Genomic DNA, 14,981 nt, shown 5'->3' with positions numbered 1-14,981 from the left:
GATCTGTTTCGCCATTTCCATTTCCGCTGGCCTCCGCGGCTCTGTTCTGCATCCTCCCTCCTATCGCTCCGCTCGACCTCGGATGGGCTGACGTTCTCCGTGACCCTCTGACTGATTGTCATCTCAACTTCATGGTCGCACTGCTGACCAACCATTTATCCAATTCGATCCACCATATCAAAAGGCGCGTGACCATGGCGGACGCCTCAATCAAAACACTTGAGTGCGAGAGAATATTTTTTGAGGCTGTGAATTTCCAATAGCGTTAAGCATTCTCTGCAGGGCAGGGGATCTCCCATTTCTATTTTTGTCAGGACTCTCTGGGTGGCTCGCTTAGAACAAGGTCTTTTGCCCCTTGCAGAGGCACCGTCACAGAGTGAGCTCTTTTGCCAGAACTTGTGGTGGGCAAAGTGGCCGTGCTGATGCGAGCGAATCAGATGCCCTGGCAAAGCCCTATCACGATACAGCTTTGGGATGTGGCTCCGCTAGGGTCTGTTGGTGCACAACAAGCCAAATTCAGAAATCGGAATCGAGCCTTGCCCAGACGCGGCCCGTTGGAATGATACTTGCCACTCGACTGAAGGACACGCCTATCACAACACCGGCCTGTTTGCATTTTTGCATCACAAACATCCAGACTCTAGAGACCGCTGGGCTGGGTCCTAAAGGACTGGCAAACGCCTTTTGGTCCGGGTTAAGGCGCAGAGTACGCCGATCTGATCGGCCAGGCGGTTGAATGATCCTCGGACAAGTCACCTGTTTCAAAGTCAGTTCGACATCAATGAACCAACTGCCATCGTTGATCAGCTCTTCACGTCGGTGCTGCATACCTATCGGGCATCGGCCTTGTCAAGTGCTGCAGGTTCTGTTTGCCATTTTAGGATTCTTGGAAACCAGGCACAGAAACTTGCTGGCCGTCTCTAAACCACTCGTTGCGCCAAGTGGTACCTCACTGCAGCACAGAGGTCTATAACCGGGCCAAATGACGACTTCCGTGTTCCGAATAGGACGTTTGTGCCTTTTCTTGTGGTCCCTGCTTCGTGCCCCGTCTTGACCGCCTCTCCCTATGATGCGGAAGATCAGTGGTCACAACACGGGTAACGTCAAACCACTTGACCGGATCGCCCGTGCATCGGGCCTCATCTCTGGGTCGGTGCGCTGCATGTCGCACGGGACCTGCAGGACATGCATGTTGCCTATCATCCTATGAACAAAGGACATTGTTGTGCCCTGGACCTGCGGAACCAACCACCTCGATTTCCCCTTCTTCGGCACGACAATCAATTGTCTGGCTATCAACATGGTCGCTTGCGCAAGCACCGCTGCATCAATTATAAAAATAGCAATGGGTAGGGTGCAATAAACACGGGGCAATCTGTACAGATCAAAACACCAATCCCTAGTGATTGTTCTAGCGACCACGAAGCACGACCATGATTGGAGGCGACAATCAATAGCTGTGATTTCAAGGCTAATTTTGGTCTCTGAGTCGACTGCTAATAATATTCACAGTTTGCTATCGGCGCCTTCCTTGGAGATCTCGACCACCAGTTTGCCGAATTGGCTCCCTTTCTTCATGTCCTCGAACAAGCCATTGATAGCGTCCAGGTCAAAGCCTTGGACGACCCGCGACACCACTGGCTTGACCTTCTTGGCTTTGATGAAGTCTACCATGTCTTTGAATTCCTTGCGGGATCCCATGGTTGACCCCTTGACCTCAATGTTCTTCAAGACAGCTTGCATGAGGAAAGGCATCTTTGGACCTATTGTCATGCCATAGACAGCGATCACACCACCTGGCTACCAAGAATGTCAGTAGGCAAAGAAGAAAAGACGGGAGGGTGATCATACCTTGAGCAGCCTGGCTCCAACGGAAACGACATCCCCACCCGCACCGTCGACAATTGCGTCCAACTGTTTGTTCTCTGCCGGCAGCATCCCCTGTAGCTTCTTGTCCCAGCCTTCTTGCTTGTAGTTGATTCCACCCTTCGCTCCCAGAGCGACCGCCTTCCTGATCTTTTCTTCGCTGCCGCTGGTAACCCAGACATTGGCCCCTGCAGCTTTGGCATACTCCAAGGCCAGCAACGCCACTCCACCACCGATGCCTGTAATCAAGATGTTCTTGCCCGGCTTGAGGTTCTTTTCGCCGCATTTGACCATCACCGCTCGCCATGCGGTCAGACCGGTGAGGATGAAGGCAGCCGCTTCAACCGAGGAGAGGTGCTCAGGGGCCTCTTCGAGTTCTCCTTCGTCAATGCACATGTATTCTTGTAGGGTGCCGTTCGCATTCGTCTTTGTTCCTCCCAAGATTTGGTATCCGCCCTTGGCCTCGGGTCCATCAGGGCTGTCCTTCCAGCCTGTCCCGGGATTCACGACAACCCGCTTGCCTTTCCAGCTCGGATTGGCTTCACTGCCAACAGCCACCACCGTTCCGCACCCATCGGCCAGGAGAGGAACACCAAACGCTGTGCCCGGATACAAATGTTGGCGAATGAATAGATCGCGGTGATTCAAGGAAGCAGCATGGATCTTGATGAGGACTTCTTTTCCCTTCGGTGAAGGCTTTGGAACTTCGTCCAAAGAAAGCGGATAGTAGACCTGCCCAGGCTTGCCGTCGACCTTTGATATGGAGATTGACTTCGGCATCTTGTGGGGACCGTCGCGGTGCAGAATGTCCCAAGCTCGACTAACCCTAGTCTTCAAATGTTAAGCAACGACAATGCCCACTGGATTTTCTTTATACAGGAATCCTCCCTCTCCAGCTCAGTCGCCTGGCTTAGAAATCCAAGTTCGGCGATATCTCGCGTAGACTTGAAGTCGGTGTTCTACTCGCAAAGGTTTGACCAGCTTCACAAACTGTATCGCGAGTATCGTATTCACAGAAGGCGGAGCGGTTACCGATCTTCCTCACTTCAAGATGACGGGGAGATGGGGGTTTTCCCAGCGCACTTGTCCATTAGACCGAGGTATGAAGTCATTTCAGCCGTTGTAAAGCCGTGGGCCGTTATTCGGTACACTGTACGGACCAATCAGAGACAACCTCTACCTTGGTAGGTCTGGAAGCGCTGTATCGGATCTGGATAATCAGTTTCTCCGAAGAACCAAGAGCCGCAGGCACGTGATCCCCTGGACGGCTGAAGGAGGCACGGGCAGGGAGGCATATCGCCCACTCGCCCCAAGCGGACATGAGGATCAAGGATCATGGGCTCATTCAATCCCTGGCCGAGTACTCGGTATATATTCTTTCACCCAGGCAAGTCAGCTTTGCTGCGCTCCTGTCATCATTCCTTCTCATGTACCTCGTACCTCGTACTCGATCTCCTTCCTGCCATCTCAATCGAGTTCAGCTTCTCAATTTGGGAGTTCAAAAAAAGAGAGGCACGCCTGAGAAGGAATAGTTGGCTCGCCGGGACCCGCGATCGCCGTTGCTTTTCTCGTTACTTTGGACTAGCACGCCGAGAACTCCATCAACGAAGGATCACACAGAGGCCTGACGCCAGAGTGGCGCCCCCGTGATTGGCGTATCGCTCCCCGAACGAGCCCAGCGAAACCACCCAGCCACGACGAAAGGGGCTTGAGATGGGCCCCTGTCTCCCTCACAAAAACTCTTGTTGTGCGCTCCCAAGCGTTGAAAGGTTGCTTGTTCAGTGGCCCAGTACCGCGCGAGAGTGCCTGGTCGAACAAGCCTCGATCGAAGTCCTTGGCTCTAGGTGGCTCTGCAACGATGCGGCTTGATTGCTATTCCCGCCCCGGACGCGCCCTTTGGCCCCCCATGAAATCTCGTAACTGTGCAAAATTCAGTGTTTCAGCTCAACCCGATCCGAGTCACGCAGCGGTACTGCCACTTTGGCACCGATGACAACTGATTCTCACGGTGGGTTGTCTTCTTTGAAACGCATATACTCTGTTCCTGGCACTCAAAATAAAGGGATCGAGGTGGATTGTCAAAGAAACCTGAGAGGGGTCCGGACTCGTTTCCGAAAGCTTCATTACTAACCTCCTTTCCCCTATTTTGGGCCTGTTACTCCTGTACTCGGTATACGCCTTCGACTCTACATACATCGCTGTCCGATTCTCAATTTAGGCCAAGATGGGCTCGTTCGGTGAGGTTACGGAGCTCGGTCACGGCTTCAAAGCTCAATTCTTGTTTGATCCCAAATATACCAACTTGAATCATGGTATGCTCGTCCACACCGCTTCCCTGCAGAAAGTTCTTGTCTTGGACGCCAAGCCCCCACTGCTTCATCAGCCTGTCCTTCACTCCGGTTGTCTGCACATCAGATAGTCCAGGATCTCGTATGGGATGAACACGACCTAATTGGAAGTCTGCAGGGTCATTCGGTAGCTACTCGCTACCTGTCCGCAATGCGCTACGAGGGTATCAGAAATTGGCCGAGGCAGCTCCGGATAAATTCCTGCGATACCAATATATTGATCTCCTGGATAAGTCGAGGGAGCGGATAGCAAAGCTCCTCAACGTCCCCCCGGACGAGTGTGTTTTTGTGCAGAATGCCACTTCCGGTGGGTGCATCAAAACATTGGACCTGTCATCGACATGACTAATTCTGCAGGTGTCAACACGGTGTTGCGCAATCTCCAGTACAAGGAGAAGGACTGCATCATCTATTTCGATACTATCTACGGAGCCATTGAAAAGACACTGGCTTCCATTGTCGAGACGAACCCGCAACTCCAACTTCGCAAGGTCGGACATGGACAAGACTTTGCCTACTCACTACCATGCACGCATTCCGAGATCCTTAATGCTCTGTCACAGACGATCTCGCGAGTCCTGTACGATGGGCTGAACCCCAAGGTTTGTGTTTTTGAGACCATAGTGTCCTTGCCGGGGGTGCGGTTCCCTTTCGAAAGGATCACCAGAATGTGCAAAGAATATGGTATTCTCAGTTTGATCGACGGGGCCCACGGGGTTGGTCAGATACCCCTGAATCTGGCCCAGCTCGACGCCGACTTTTTTGTCAGCAACTGCCACAAGTAAGTGGAAACGACTTACAAGACGAGCATCTTCGCGATGACAGGACACTTTGCGATGTCTGACGTGATACAGATGGCTATACACTCCACGAGGCTGCGCCGTTTTCCACGTGCCGAAGCGTAATCAACACCTCATTCGAACCACCTTTCCGACCTCACATGGCTTTGTGCCTCAATCATCATCGTCAATTAGGAATCCCCTTCCACCGACCGATAAGTCAGACTTTATCAATCTATTTCAATTTGTTGCTACTGCAGACAACACCCCTTACTATTGTGTCCCAGCAGCCCTCAACTTCCGACAAAACCTATGCGGCGGTGAGGAAGCCATCTACAACTACATCAGGGACATTGCTCAAAGGGGTGCCGACCTCCTTGCCATGCTTCTCGGGACTGAAGTTATGGACGACTTGGACGCGGGCTACGGATTGCGAACGATGGGAAGCTACGAAGCAAGTGATAAACGCGACGGAGGACGTATAGGTTGGGCTGGTGGTCTCCGGGACTGTGCCATGGCCAACGTGCTCCTGCCAATCACGATCATCGGCGGACATTCCAGGGGAAGTCTCAGTATGGGACCTGGTGGAGCCGGGAGTGCAGGGGGGCTGTCTCCCGCTTTTCGCCAGTCGTCGTACGGGTTCCCCAGTGCTAGTGTTGCGGCGCAGCTTCGATCATCTTCTGCCGGCTCAGGAGGGAATCTAGGCGAACCCAGACGTTCCAATTCACCCCTCAATTCTCCGAGTCTGTATTCTGCAGGTCCGATCATCATCCAGGAAGCAGACGTGGCCACGCATGTCGCCTGGATGGAAAAGACCCTGGTGGACGAATACAACACGTTCGTCGCCATCTACGAATACGACGGCAAACTCTGGACACGAATTTCGGGCCAGATCTACCTAGAACTCAAAGACTTCGAGTGGCTAGGAGGCGTGCTCAAAACGCTGTGCGAACGAGTCCGGAGTGGAGAGTCCTTGCGGGGGAGGCAAAGGTCACCGGGGCGGTCCCCAGGGATTGAAAAGGCGGATTTCGAAGCGTTGACCTTGAAGTCCCCTTTTGCATCGCGGCAAAACACTGGTGAGGTGCTTAAGAGGTTCGATGTCACCCAGGGAGGATGGGTCGACGCATGAAAGGTTGTACTGCCCTGGGGATTATGTGGCGTTCTGTCCGGGTCTGGGGTCCTTTCACCGATTCTTTTATTGTTCCTTTTCACTCCTTTTTCTTTGACAAGCATTTGCCCCATCTGGGGTCCGGGGGGAAGGGCCGAGGAGATGGTCGCTCGCAGCCACCAGGTTCCAGTAGGAATCAATGTTGCATAGTTGCGGAGAAGAGCAATGGATGATTGACGTCTTGAGGTTGTACATGTTTGTCATGAGAAATGCCTGGTCACCCGCCGTCAGCCATAGTTGCCATGCTTTTATTCATATGAATACCACCGTGTCGAGGGGATTTGTGGTTCGCCATTGCGTCAAGGATTGAGACAATTCCGCCATTTCAAGTAATGGAGACTTGCGGACTGGGTACTACTGGGTACTACTGCGGACTACCGCGTCCTACCGCGTCCATCCTCTGCTTCCAAGGGCGGAGCCACAGGCACCCAACAGGCACTGACAGCTTAGAAAACTTTGACGGCGCACGTGAATGGCCCGCGGCCAATTGCCAAGCAGCCTAAACTGCGCTATTACCCCAGATTTTGTGTCCGCCGAGGCCCGCGCTCCGGGCATTTGCGCAGAGGCGAGAAAGCGAAAACAGCGAAACCCGCGAAAAAATCTCTTCCTCCTACGTAATCTCAACCTCTTGTTGACAACACGTTATTCATGTCCCGCGCTTCCCATCTTGCACTGCTGGCCAATTTTTCCTCCTCGTGGCGTCAACAACCCCCGTCACCTCAGGAGGCCCGGGATGAGGGCGGACGCTGCTTTGCCCCTTCTTTTGAATCATCATCATCTACTAGTAAGCATTCCATTGTTAACGCCACGTAACTCTTATTCCCAGCCACATGACACCACCAGAGGCCAGGCCGAGATTTCCCTTGCCTCCCTTGCCGCAGCCTCTCTCTCATGTGATGGACATCCGTTCCCGTGGATATCCCTCCCTTCCCCCTCTAAGCCTTCTTTTCGAAGTTTTTCATGCTTTCGGAAATCTGGCCGCCGTCCTCTTTTACTCTTCGGAGGAAACAAAAGTCCACAAATCCGGGGACAGTGTGATTCATAGCCTGCCGTTAACTGCTTAGTCCTCAACTTAAGGCTCTGCGTGCCGTGGTACGTATTACTCACAGGTATGGTCCGTCCTGCCAATATCACTCGCCCATCGGGGAATAGAAAAACAATGACACGAAACCTCCTTCCTCTTCCCATGTTTCTATTACCCCCATTTTTCATAATATTTTCCCAAGTTTGTTCCTCTGGTCACCATCTTTGCTGTTTTCCCTGCATCTTTCCCTGGCTTGCTGGTGGAGTTCGCTTGGACACTTTTGCATTCTTTGGTCGTTCTGGTCGTCGGGTACAAATCTAGAGGAGTTAATAAGTGGGAGGAGCACGGTTGAAATCATGTCGCCTTCCGATCTTCCAGACCACGGCCCGTGCTCGAACCACAACATTGCTGCTACTACTACTCCCCAAAATCACGAAAGGCCTGAGGAATTGTTGTTATTCAAAGCTCATTATCATCACCTCATTGAACCACCTGAAGAAATGACCGCTTCGAGAAAGTTCTCATACGCGTCAGTCAAAGAAGACACAGGTACGTTTTATACCACCGCACCGGATATGGATGTCCGCCGCTGACCACCATTGCCCAAAGATGGCCTCCCCCAGTCATTTGGGTCGTCCCTGTCATCCCAAGATCTAGAGGAAGTCGAGTGGATCGCGTGGCCCTGCAGCCAGTGGTGTAAGGCCAAGGGCTTGTGCTCGTATCACTTCAACGGTTCTCACGAAGATCATGTCCAGACAAGGTTGGAAGGATATGCTCGCAACAACCCGAGAAAGCTGGAAAAGATCCTCGACGAACTGGAGAAGCGAAGAGCGGCCCAGAAACTATTCAATCTCCCCTTCGCCAAAGAGATTACTCGCGTTCATCCCCGTCCGGCCGATTTCAGTCTCGAAGTATGGCGGGAGAAAGTCAGAGATTCCATTCGCCTGAACGACGAGTTCGATCGCACGGCAATGGACACGGCAATCGTTGACGACTCGGACGAGACCCTGTCGCAGACCTCGACCATTTCCCGCAAGGACGGCGTTCCGTTTCTCGAGGCTATGCCTGAGGAAATTCTGGAACTCATCCTCTCTTATGTGACGGTTGATCACACGGCCGATCCCTATGCCCGTCCCCATGTTGATCTGGCGAGCTGTTCGCTCGTGTCCAAGAAAATCCAAGCGGCTGCCGTCCAGGTCTTGTACCGACACGTCTCGATCCCGCAGTCGAGGGCTTTCGCCAAACTGATGCGGAGTCTCAAGTCCACCCCCCAGCTCGGAGAACTAGTGCAGTGGTTGGATTTTTCGCATTACTCCAACATGGGCTTTGGCAGCGCTCGCAGCGTTCGCAATCAGACTCCCTTTTTGAAGCCCGAGACTCTCAGCGCGTGTCTGGATGTCATGCCAAACTTGCAGGCATTTTTGGTCCATGAGCATGTCGATGAAGAACTCGACGTCAACATCATCTCCAAACTGTTCAACATGCCTCTCATGCAGGCGCTGGACTTTTGCGCCTGCTCTTCTCGGCCATTTGCAGAGGCCTTTACCACCGTCACGACGCAGCTTTCCACTCCACTGCAAAGCCTGAAACGCCTTTCATTGCATGAATGCACCACACTGCAAGAGCCGGTGTTTGAATCGCTCCTTCCGCTCCTTACGAATCTGACGCACCTGGACGTGGCACATACGCTCATCAACGACAAGGCTCTGTTGTCCATCCCGCCAACGGCCAGAATCACGCACCTGAACATCGAACGTTGCACGCGTCTGACAGGTTCTGCCGTTGTCAAGTTCCTCACAACCCATCCCGGCGTCAGGGGAAATGTCGTTTACTTGAACCTTGCTGCCGACGCATCGCGGCATGGATTGCTAGCGGAAGACGACGTCACAAGACTGCTGGAATCCTTGCCTTCGAGCCTCAGATCCCTCAACCTAGGTGGTGCCAAGGTCACTCCCTCCCATATTCCCGCGCTGAGAAATCTCGCCACGCATCTCGAAGAACTCGGTTTGCGTGGCGCCGATCTCAGCCTCGGCAGCGATATCGTGCGTCTCTTCAAACCCTCGCCTTCCGCTTGCTCCTCTGAAGACGAAGATCACGCCATGGACGACAACGACTCATCGTCCACTTCCGTGTCGTCTCGCCAGCACAGCAGCACACTGCGCTACCTCGACCTCACGTCGATCCGCTCCGTCACACAGCTATCCCTCTCCTACTCCCCTTCCTCCCTCACGGACAAGGACACTTTGCCGCTTGAGGTCATCGAGCTGGGCGGTGATGTGTTGCAGGAAATCAAGCGACGCACTGCGCATGTAAGGGACCGCGGGAAGTTGGAGTGGGTCGTCAAAGAGCTCGGCCGACGAGGGTGGTATGTGCGTCAGCCTCTGCCCGGTGCGACCAGCCTCGACGACAATGGCGCCAGAGCGTGGAAGATGGGTGCTCGCTGGTGGGGGATGAGGAAGATCCCCATGGTTGAGCAAGACGTTGGTGGTATGTATGGGTATTTCATGTTCAAGAGGTCGTGAATGGGGGAGCCTCGTCTCCTCTCTTTCCCTTTTATCGACTCTTTGTCTCTTTTCTGTCCAGGGTTCTATAGCGCGGTGGCATTTCTCGATGGCGCTTGTTTGGTCTCTATCATGATCTTGTTGCTATAGTTTTCTTTTCTTGTTCAAGGATATGGTGCATGGTACACGGTACACGGGTCGAGGTAATGCGCGGCGTTATATGTGAGACACGACCTGATACGACCTGATGACGACCTCGATACAGTCAGTGCACTGTGCACGCAGCACAGAAACATGAAGCATGCAAGGCAAAAAAACATAAGCGATGGCGTCTTGGGATGTTACGGGTTCTATATACATCATACTCAATGTCGGACGAAGGTCTCGAGCTTGTTGGGGCTGGCTTTTGGTGTAATAATATATGCAAACGGACATATCGGATATCATAATTTGAAAATATGAACACACACGCGTATTAGGTTCCTTGAGTTAACCAAGTCTCTCCTTGTTATAACGAAGGAGAAGAGAGACAGTAGCGGAAAGGAAGAAGATATTGGAAGGGAGGTAATACAATCTTGATTGCAGGTGGATCTTTGTGAGTTCGAACAGTACAGCCTAATCTGGTACCTATGTAATCATCTCTTCCCTTCCCTTCGTGTTGTACAAGCCCTTCTATGATGAATCTCCTCGATGCGTTTCGCCCACAATATATCAATACCCGCGCTCTCAGCGTGCTGACGTTTTCGCATCGACCCGTGCTCGTCTCCGTCCCCTGAGGTCGAGTCTGTGGCGTTTCCGAATAGTCGACGGTGGGCCCCCGAACCAGTCTATCCCACTGCTATGCTCTTATGCTCTTGGTCTTTTGACCAGATCTGTAACCAAATTGGGGTTGTATCCCACAGCCATACAAGATCGCAACGGTCACCTTTGCGTTGCACGATTCTTGAGAACTTGTGTTTATACAATCCGAAAGAGTGTATCCTCTCAGCGTACTTTTCCAGCCGAACACCGCGTCGAATATCCTCTCGTACACTCCCAGTTAAACCCCCGTTTCACATGAGCTTGACCCGAGGCTTTATCGCAGAGGTTGTCCCCGTCCCGTCCTGTCATATCAGGATGGGCACCGCTCTCTCTCAAGTCTTTTTCTTCGGTCCCGAGATCAACGGATATAAGCGGCCTAGATGGTGGTTTATCGTGGATTTGCCTTTTGGTTGCGGTTTCTGGGGGGCAAGCGCACACGCGCACGGGTCAGCTCAGCTCAGCTCTGCTGTACGGGTTTTTGTGTTGTCGTCGAGAATTTGGGTTCGTTGGGGGAAAAAAAGAACCAGATTCAGAAGACCGTGCAGCAGTAATAATGCGGAAACAAAAACGTACAGGTGCATCCATGCAGTCTCGGAGAGCTTTCTCGAGGTGCCCACAGCCTCCTGAGGCGGCGCCCGCGGCCCAACAATCTGGAAAACGAACCACGTCAGTATTCTTTACAAGGTATCGTATTATTCCCTTCCCAGCGATTTCGTCGACTTTGTGGGGACACAGCGTGCTTCTTCCCAAGCTGGCACTATATCATCCTAAGCTCTTTGCGCCCGGGTTTATATCCTCGAACGTTTTTCCTTCCGTCGATTCCCGAGGAGCGAGGCAAACAGGATAGAGAGAGACATACTCAACATCGCAGTCATGGGTCCCAGGCACGGATTCGGCTCCTGCTTGTCCGGGTGTCTGATCTTTAACCGCGACACGGTCTGTAGGCGCACTGGGTTTATGGCTGTCGAGGAGCCGCGGGGAGGCATCCTGGCTGGGATTCGTCTAGGGTTTATGCAGGGAACAAGACTGGAGAGCGCAAGGATGGGTGGCAGGCGAGCGGAGGTGAGGGAGGCTCAACTGGCTTCGAGGCAAGGTCGGGAACTGGTACAGAACTTTTGATGTCCCACTCGCCAGTAAGGCAAAGCGCGCTTGCTGAGGCTCTATGATGGGGCACAGGGATATGGAGCTGTAACCATCAACCCCGAAGCTGTCGGGACCGGAAGACGCAGATGAACGAAAACTGTATGAACGGCGCATTGAGCAAAAAGTGAATGAGCGGCAAAACTTCGGCGACGAGGCTGCAGCCTTTCGCGTGCAAGCGGTCAGGCTATGCCATGGAAGGCTATCCCGTGGGTACATATACACAGACCACTCGACGAGCTCCCCAGGACAAAACCTTGAGCCACAACTATATTGGTATTTTGGTGCCAAAGTGAGATCCAAGCAAGTTTACAGGTTATATGCGGACTATATCTGAATACATGCCGCGCAAGTGGTAGGGTTGGCCTTCAGGAGCAACCGTGGGATTGGAACTACCCGCCTCATCTGCTTTCACCGGAAAATATCGTCAAAGCTCATGTTGCCAATGCGAGTACTGTTATTGCTTGATACTCCAGCTTGACTTCCAGTGGGGTTGTTGCTATGATTGTTAAAAACAGGACCCATGAACCCATCCGACAGCATCAAGCGGTCGGGATCATTGCAAAAGGCTTCAAAGGTTGTGTCATCCGCAAACCCGAAGTCCTTCAGTCCCTGGGTCCTGTCCACGGTCCATTGGGTGGTATCTAGTTGAGCCATTTCGTGGAACAAGGCGTCAATCTCGTCTCCGTCAAAGCTCGGAGATGTCGCCAACCCCGAATTGTTGGTATTTTTCATCATCAGACCAGGACCAAGGCTTGCTTCGTCGTTCTCTTCGGGCAGGTCAACACTCATCGCACCGTAATCCACGGATATGGATCCAATCGGTTGGGAGTCCTCTGGTGCACTTGCATATTGAGGTATGTCCTGATACTGAAAGAGGTTTGGCTCCCTAGCGCTAGGTCCCAGTGCTCCTAAATCTCTGCGGCTGCCTGGAGCTGGTGCGGCTTCGGCCATGTACATTGGTGGCATCTGCAAGACCCTGCTGGATGGCAACATTGGATTTTGGTCCGAAAGAGCTGTTGATGCCAGCCGCATAACATCGTCGTTCAAGGATTTCGCTCCTGGCCAAATCAAGGCCAACTTCGACTGGACCCTGTCGAACCTTTCCAGAGGTAAATCATGGCCACTAAGGGGCAATGAAGGAGTATCGGAGCATGCATGTATCAGGTGGAAAAGTGGTATTAGCATGGATGGAATGCCACATTTGTCGAAAAGGTTCCACGAATGTTCGAATAATTCCAAGTTCTCAATGAATTTCCACCTGGAGCTCGGTTGAATTTCAACGTTCGATTGAGTGCTGATTGATTGAACTGCAAAATGACATGCTTGCAAGATCATTTGATGTGGTGGGCGTCGTATTACGTCCGAGATTGTGAAAGGGTACTTCTCGCTGAGCGAGCCCAGTCGTGAGGTAACTTGGTGGCTTATCGGCGTTAGGCTAGTCATCTGTAAGCCTTTAGTGCAAAATGCATCATTGGCAATCATGCAGAGCTCGGTCAATCGGTTGAAGCAACTCATCACGAAAGCCGGTTGTCTGGACTCGGGCCCATCATGACCAGCTCCTGCCTTCCAAGGTTCCCACTCTTCGTGGCCGTCTTCCTCGAGAAGCTTGGAAGAACTCAAATAACCACTCTGAAGATGTGGCGGCTTCTTTAAACGGATTGCAATGATCGTTTCCAAGACAAAACAACCTTGCAGGACGGCCTGCCAGCTTTTCTGCTTCAAACCAGCCGGTCGAGGTCCAGATGCGGTCGTGTTTTCGTGTCCATTGACACCAGAGTCAGAATATGGACCCATAAGGGGCTTGAACGGGACCACTTCTAGCCCCATGGAGACAAGCAAAGCCCGTATAGCAGAGCCCACGAGCATCCAGGCGGACGCCCAGTCACCGATGCCAACGTCAAGCAAGACCAGCAACAGTAAAGCCTGCACATGGCCAAGCGAGAAAGGACCACTCTCAGACGGTATCATCTTCCTCGCCAAAGAACGCATCTCAGCAACACTTTGACTGGGTGTCCCGTAAGGGGCTGACCACAGATGTGCGGTCTGCTGGTGAGAGTAGGCACATATCGCCCACATGCAAGAAAGATCAGCAGTGTCGAGAGGACGTCGTTTTTGAGGCCTAGTGTACTCGTAGAATTTTCTTAGGGTAGCTGGCCTGTCCAAAACTGGAAACCAACAATGGGTGAATGTGAAATACTGATCCAAAAGACGCGAGGCAGAAGATGGAAGTGGTACTTCTTCCGGGTTTGGAGTGCTGGGTCTATTTTGAAGCAGAGGCTCTGCAAAGCCAGGGCCTTGGTCACGGATGTCTGAAGTGCTCACAGGCTCGTTACTTTCTGACATCTCAGTGACCTTAAAATCTGGCGCGAGGATAGGTCCATCGCCTCGAGTATCGCTCGGAGGTTGAGTCGATTCGTTGTCGTCTTCGCGCTTACGCTTTTGGTGGATCGAAGGACCGTGCTCGAGACGGGACAAGAGCTTTTCCAGCTCTGTAAGCACGTTCGACTCTTTCCATGCCGTGTGAAGATCGTCACCAAATTTCTGATGGTTCCATATCCGCACCAGCTCTTCTTCGTTCTGATTTACCACACGTTGTACTGCACCGTCTAGTCCGTGTACCTTCTGCAACATGACAGCCCATAGTTTCTCCAGCCCACGGACATATCCCTCTGGGAGTCCTCTCTTCCTGTTCCCGGCCACGTACAAACATGGCTGCCCGGCATTGAGACAGTTTGAGCACTCCGGTTGCTTCGCGTCGCACTTGTCTTTGCGAGCTCGACAGCGTGTGCAGGCGCGTGAAACGCGGGCTCGTGATCGTTTTGAGGCGTCTTCTTGGTCGCTCGTCCGAGTCCGTCGTCTCTCCGCGTCCGCGCTATGTGAATCCATCACAAGGAGGTAGGTGTGCGACAGCCATGTTCAGAGGGCGTGTGCTTTGTGAAAGGAATCGAGCCGAGACAAATCAGTACCAGGTTGTCTTCTCATGAGGGCGTCGTGATGAAAGTATCCCTGATCCCCAGTCTATGAAGCGTCTCGGTGAGTTGCGCTGGCTGATGTCGATCGGATAGAGCACTGGAGGTGCCTGCGGGGCGGGGAAGCTGGCGCCCACTAATCAGCCTCTTTCCACCTGCCGAACTCCAGCGCCAGAGCCACCTCACGAGCCGAGACTTTAGCTACCACGGCTACATACATGGGTAGCCAGGTACAAAGTCTGGGCTTCCTAGCCCAGGGCTGTTTGATGAAGCATTTCTCTGCATCTTCCAAAACGAGGCAAAACATGACCATGGCAATTCCAGATGTACACGCCCAAGCAAGACACCCTCAACTTGATATTGACCGAGAATGAATCGTTAC

The 14,981-nt window shown here is 52.7% G+C and overlaps 4 protein-coding genes across 4 annotated transcripts; 2 read left to right on the top strand and 2 right to left on the bottom strand.

Annotated features, from left to right (window-relative positions):
• Positions 1–1,506: 1,506 nt before the first annotated feature.
• Positions 1,507–2,646, bottom strand: Z520_04025 (uncharacterized protein; the record flags this gene model as incomplete). The annotated part of the gene is made up of 2 exons (XM_016774535.1): positions 1,507–1,800; positions 1,852–2,646. 2 exons carry the CDS (start codon positions 2,644–2,646, stop codon positions 1,507–1,509), a joined length of 1,089 nt encoding a protein of 362 aa, XP_016634462.1.
• A 1,444-nt stretch (positions 2,647–4,090) lies between these two features.
• Positions 4,091–6,122, top strand: Z520_04024 (uncharacterized protein; the record flags this gene model as incomplete). The annotated part of the gene is made up of 4 exons (XM_016774534.1): positions 4,091–4,178; positions 4,333–4,521; positions 4,572–4,995; positions 5,069–6,122. 4 exons carry the CDS (start codon positions 4,091–4,093, stop codon positions 6,120–6,122), a joined length of 1,755 nt encoding a protein of 584 aa, XP_016634461.1.
• A 1,419-nt stretch (positions 6,123–7,541) lies between these two features.
• Positions 7,542–9,707, top strand: Z520_04023 (uncharacterized protein; the record flags this gene model as incomplete). The annotated part of the gene is made up of 2 exons (XM_016774533.1): positions 7,542–7,734; positions 7,795–9,707. 2 exons carry the CDS (start codon positions 7,542–7,544, stop codon positions 9,705–9,707), a joined length of 2,106 nt encoding a protein of 701 aa, XP_016634460.1.
• Positions 9,708–12,038: 2,331 nt separating this feature from the next.
• On the bottom strand, positions 12,039–14,516 carry Z520_04022 (uncharacterized protein; the record flags this gene model as incomplete). The annotated part of the gene is made up of 1 exon (XM_016774532.1): positions 12,039–14,516. The coding sequence occupies one exon, from the start codon at positions 14,514–14,516 to the stop codon at positions 12,039–12,041; it is 2,478 nt and encodes an 825-aa protein (XP_016634459.1).
• Between the last annotated feature and the right edge of the window lie 465 nt (positions 14,517–14,981).

Source organism: Fonsecaea multimorphosa, assembly GCF_000836435.1.
Source record: "Fonsecaea multimorphosa CBS 102226 unplaced genomic scaffold supercont1.6, whole genome shotgun sequence".
NCBI lineage: Eukaryota > Fungi > Ascomycota > Eurotiomycetes > Chaetothyriales > Herpotrichiellaceae > Fonsecaea > Fonsecaea multimorphosa.
Note: the sequence above shows the minus strand (reverse complement) of the source record. Positions and strands in the feature narration are given on the sequence as shown.